General features: G+C 52.5%; 1 protein-coding gene across 1 annotated transcript; it reads left to right on the top strand.

Moving 5' to 3' along the window:
* Positions 1-874: 874 nt before the first annotated feature.
* On the top strand, positions 875-4,914 carry MPZ (myelin protein zero). Its single transcript, XM_029933193.1, is given in 6 exon segments — positions 875-954; positions 3,217-3,383; positions 3,622-3,835; positions 4,076-4,211; positions 4,385-4,445; positions 4,569-4,914. Coding segments are annotated over 6 exon segments (939 nt in total). The 5' UTR covers positions 875-887; the 3' UTR covers positions 4,863-4,914.
* The last annotated feature ends 11 nt before the right edge of the window (positions 4,915-4,925 follow it).

The following is a 4,925-nucleotide window of genomic DNA, read 5'->3' as shown; positions in this document are numbered from 1 at the left end:
AACCTCTGTTCCGTAACTGAATCTCCCTGATGTTTGTGAGCTGTCGCGCATGCTCCAGCAGGTCTGGTTGTGCACACCTTGGTATTCTAAGCACTTCGTTCATCACACTGCATGATGGTTGGTCACGTTGGGTTCTGGTGGATTTGTCCTCTAATCCTCCCTTCTCTGCCCCACCCCAACTAGATTTGAAACTCCTTCAAGGAGAAACTTAATTTCATTCCTCTTTCTGCTACCCACAAACCCATACTTTACATATAGCCTGCACTCAATACAATTCTGTTGCCTTGTCCTAAATTGCAATGGACTTAAACTGCAGCATGAGACATTGAAAGATTCCCTGACAAAGAGGGAAAGTTCAGGGAAATTCTTTCCTGGACAATTTTCCTATGATGCAACCTATAGTTCTAAAACAAAAAACAAAAAACAAAAAACCCAAGGGATATCCCATTTTTAGAGTTCTCTGGGAAGGAGGCTACAGAAGAGTTCCCTCTCATGGCTTAAGGATTCAGGTTCCCCTGCCCATCTATCCCTCAGAAAAGTGTGTTTATGTCCCTTTTTCTGTCCCTCTCCCTGACCCCCCGCCAGGCATTCCAGCCTAGGGCAGGGGGAGGCCAGCAGACACAAAGCCCTCTGTGTATAGGGTGGTATGTGTCCCCCCACCCCTCCACCAAGAGGACACAATGCCCCTTCTGCTCCCTGTCCTCTTTCCCCCTCCCCACCACCTCTCAACTCCACATGCCAGGCTGCAATTGGTTACTGGCTCAGGACAGCCCCCTCATACTGGGGCCCCAGGGGATTTTAAGCAGATTCCAGGAACCCCCGCTTAGTTCCTTGTCCCCCACTCTCCCATCCCCACAGACGCTCCGTGCCCTAGCCCTGCCCCAGCTATGGCTCCTGGGGCTCCCTCATCCAGCCCCAGTCCTATCCTGGCTGCGCTGCTCTTCTCCTTTTTGGGTAAGTGGAGCCACCCCAGTCTGGGGGCCCTGGAACTCAAGATGCCTCTCAGCAACCTTCTCACTGCCTTTGCTGCATGCCCCACTGCAACAAAAGAGTGAGCAGGAGCAGGGAGGCAATGTGATAGAGAAAAAGATATATAGTTTGGAGGGAGGCAATAAAGGTATTTTGTGAAGGGAGAAGGTAAAAGAGTGTAGAGGGCTTCCCTGAGGTGGTCCTGACTGGACCCAGGCTGGAAGGCAGTAACACGCCCCCAGAGCCATGCTGAGCGCCTGGTGGGAAGCAGTGGTGTGGTGTGGTAAGGAACAGGATCAGACACCTGAGTCTGGTACCTAATCATTCCGTGGCAGTGCATGAGGTTCTCAGGTAATGTGATCTAAGGAAGGCGCCCAAGGTTTGTGGTCCTACCTCCTCAAATCCTTTGTCTCTTGGTGCCTCAGTTTCTCTCTGTGGATCCATTGTCTACTATGTGTGGGAAAGGAGTAGGAGGGAGGTTCTATGGTATTCTAAGATCTTGTCCATCTAAAGCAGTCTTCCTTTATAAGTTGACCAAACCCTTCCTCACCCCGTGGCAGATGTTGAGTGGGCAAGAGAAAGTCAAACGTCAGGTTATTTGAATGGACACTTTCCTTCTCCAAACTACGCCAAAACCTAGCGCAATAGATGAGTAGTAGGCAAACTGGGGCTGGAGGAGAACCGCTCAGAATATCCAAGGTTCTCTGCTGTCAGCTCTTCGAGTTCTAAACCCAGAATCCAGCCTCTTCTGGGTGTCGTGCTAGACTAGTCTGGGACACCCAGAGAAAATGTTAAAGATAGGAAGCTGGAGAAGGTCATAGTGAGAGCAGTGGAGAGAAGACGTCTTGGAGAATAAGGAAGAGAGTTCTGTTCCAGCACCTGTCCCACTCAGTACCACTGAGTAGGGCTGAAGGGTAGTGGTTGATGTTAGAACAAGAGGAGTAGAAGTTAGATCCAAGGAGTAACCTTCGTTGTTGCATTTGGGATTCCCAAGAGAGCTCTAAGGAGAGGTGAGTCACTGATCTTGCATGCTGAGGTGGGAGATCTGAGACTATGGGGCAAGAGTGGGGGGGGTATGGGATCTGGGGATGGCATGAGCCCCGAACACTGGTCAGACAATGGGTCTCTGTTTGTTTGGTTGCTTCCTCCCCCTCCCATAGAACAAAAGGGTCTACACTTGCCCCCACCCAAGGCCAGCCCACACACATAATCTCCCTGGAATGGCCTTCCTTGTGTGGATGAGCCTTGGGAGTGGCACTGGGCCAGAATGGCCAAGAGGAGGGTGGTGAGGGTCAAGCCACAGAGGGCTCACTTGCAGAGTCATCTGAGCTCTGAGCTTGGGATCTTCCTCTGTACCCAGCTTCCTCTGAGAGGGGTATGAGGTCGTTCCCCACTGACCTCCCCGACAATAGCAAGTTGTATAGCAACGAGGAATTCAGCAGTGAGGATGGTTGCGCCGGGGGGGGGGGGGGAACATTTTTTAATTGTCTGCATTTTATTCTGCATGAAATTTGAGTTTGTGGTGTTGTGAAAGACTATGCAGCTGTTAAAAATAAGATTGATCTCTATGACTCAACACGAGAAGTTCCCTCAGATATATATGTATACTATATATATTCTTAAGTGAAAAAAGCCAAGTACCATATAATGCAATGTATCTCAAAAAGAAAAGCTCCATAAAACAAAACTATTTCCTATAAATACATATATAATTTGAGTTTGTTGGGTTTATATTGCACCTGATACATAGAAAAAGGTTACTTACTAAACTGATTAATGGTGGGAGGTGACTGCAGGAAAAGAACTTGTTGAGGGGTGGGTATCGAGAAAGACTTTAGCTTTATCTGTTTGAATAGTTTCTTAAAAGAATGCAATATGTATTACCATGTAACTTATAATAAATTGAACAACTCTAAAGCCTGTATCTAAGGGATACCTTAAGAATTAAATACCAACCTAAAGGGAAAGTGAGACTTGGAGACAGAATCCAACTTCTGGAAGTAAGTCCTCAAGAGAGTTCTGTTACTGCCGATTTCATTTCCTCCTATGAACATGCTGAACTTGAACCAACGCAGCATTTCCACCTAACTCTTCAGTTAACCCAGAGAGATTTGGGCTTGAGAGTTGATCATTTCTACACCACCTTCCCTATGGCCTCTACTTGTCCCTTGACTTCCTATGGGTCTCACTTCCTCTACATCCCTTACTGGGCCCAGGCGCACATCTGACTCCCTTCTCTGCTTGCAGTGCTCCCCCCGGCCCAGGCCATTGTGGTTTACACGGACAAGGAGGTCTATGGCGCTGTGGGCTCCCGGGTGACCCTACATTGCTCCTTCTGGTCCAGCGAGTGGGTCTCAGATGACATCTCCTTTACCTGGCGCTACCAGCCCGAAGGGGGCCGCGACGCTATCTCGGTGAGTGCCCCGGGGAGTCCCGGGATCGGATAAGGAAACAGTGCTCCGAAGAACAACAGAAAAGAGCGCTTAGGCAAAGGAGGGGAAATCCTTATGAGCCATAACTGTAACTTTGGCCACGTAAGTAGCCATCTGACTAGGGCCTATCTACAGGGTCTCCCCCACCCCCACCACCCTCTCCAGCCCAGGAGCCCTTACCCTGAGCCTAGACCCACGTACTCCCCCTCATTCCTCATAGATCTTCCACTATGCCAAGGGACAGCCCTACATTGACGAGGTGGGGACCTTCAAAGAGCGCATCCAGTGGGTCGGGGACCCTCACTGGAAGGATGGCTCTATTGTCATACACAACCTGGACTATAGCGACAACGGCACGTTCACCTGTGACGTCAAAAACCCGCCAGACATAGTGGGCAAGACTTCTCAGGTCACACTCTATGTCTTTGAAAAAGGTGTGAGAGGAGACGGCCCAGGGGGTCTGGCAATACCGGGAGGGAGGGCATCAGAGAGGACTGGGGGGCTGGGGGAAGAGGCAAAATGCCGGGGCTAATGCCCTTCAGGCTCTGGGAGGGTGGGCAGGAGATGGCTGTGGGGAGCGCTGTACATGCCCGACAGTGGGGAAGAGGTGTGGGGCTAAGAAGCAAAGTGCACATCCTTGCTCACGCCTTTACTTGTTTTTCCTCCCCTCCTAGTGCCTACTAGGTACGGGGTGGTGCTGGGAGCCGTGATCGGGGGTGTCCTGGGGGTGGTGCTGTTGCTGCTGCTGCTGTTCTATCTGATTCGGTACTGCTGGCTCCGCAGACAGGCGGCCCTACAGCGGAGGCTCAGGTAAGGGGAGCCTGACCACCCTCCCTTTAACCCCACTCTTCCGCATGGGGCAGAGACTTCTCCAGTGGGTGGAGAGGAGGCGGAGGCGGCAAAGGGAAGAGGAAGCTTTATCTGCTCTCCAGGGGGCTGGGGCATGGAGGGGGGCAAGCCCAGAGCAACCTGTTTCCCTGCAGTGCCATGGAGAAGGGGAAATTGCACAAGGCTGCGAAGGACTCGTCGAAGCGCGGGCGGCAGGTCAGTGGGACTTGGGGCCTGGACAAGCTGTGGGGCTCCCTGGCAGCGGTGGGGGGTGGGATGGGAACAGGGGTGGGGATGGGCCCGCCAGAAGGGGGACTGATGTGGGACCCCTCCCTGCAGACGCCAGTGCTGTACGCCATGCTGGACCACAGCAGAAGCACCAAAGCTGCCAGTGAAAAGAAGTCCAAGGGGCTGGGGGAGTCTCGCAAGGATAAGAAATAGCGGTTAGCGGGCCGGGCGGGGGGTCGGGGGGCAGCGGTGGAGCCCACCAAAGGCTCTCAGGTGGTGGTCATCGAGATGGAGCTCCGGAAGGATGAGCAGAGCTCGGAGCTCCGGCCTGCGGTCAAGTCCCCCAGCAGAACCAGCCTCAAGAACGCCCTCAAGAACATGATGGGTCTGGACTCCGACAAGTGACCACCCCCCCCCTCCCCGGGCCCTTTCAGAGCAGGGGGACCTAGGCTCCTCTTACTCCCCCCC

The sequence above is a fragment of the Suricata suricatta genome, chromosome 3 (genome assembly GCF_006229205.1).
Source record: "Suricata suricatta isolate VVHF042 chromosome 3, meerkat_22Aug2017_6uvM2_HiC, whole genome shotgun sequence".
Lineage (NCBI taxonomy): Eukaryota > Metazoa > Chordata > Mammalia > Carnivora > Herpestidae > Suricata > Suricata suricatta.
This window is presented reverse-complemented; position numbering and strand designations above follow the sequence as displayed.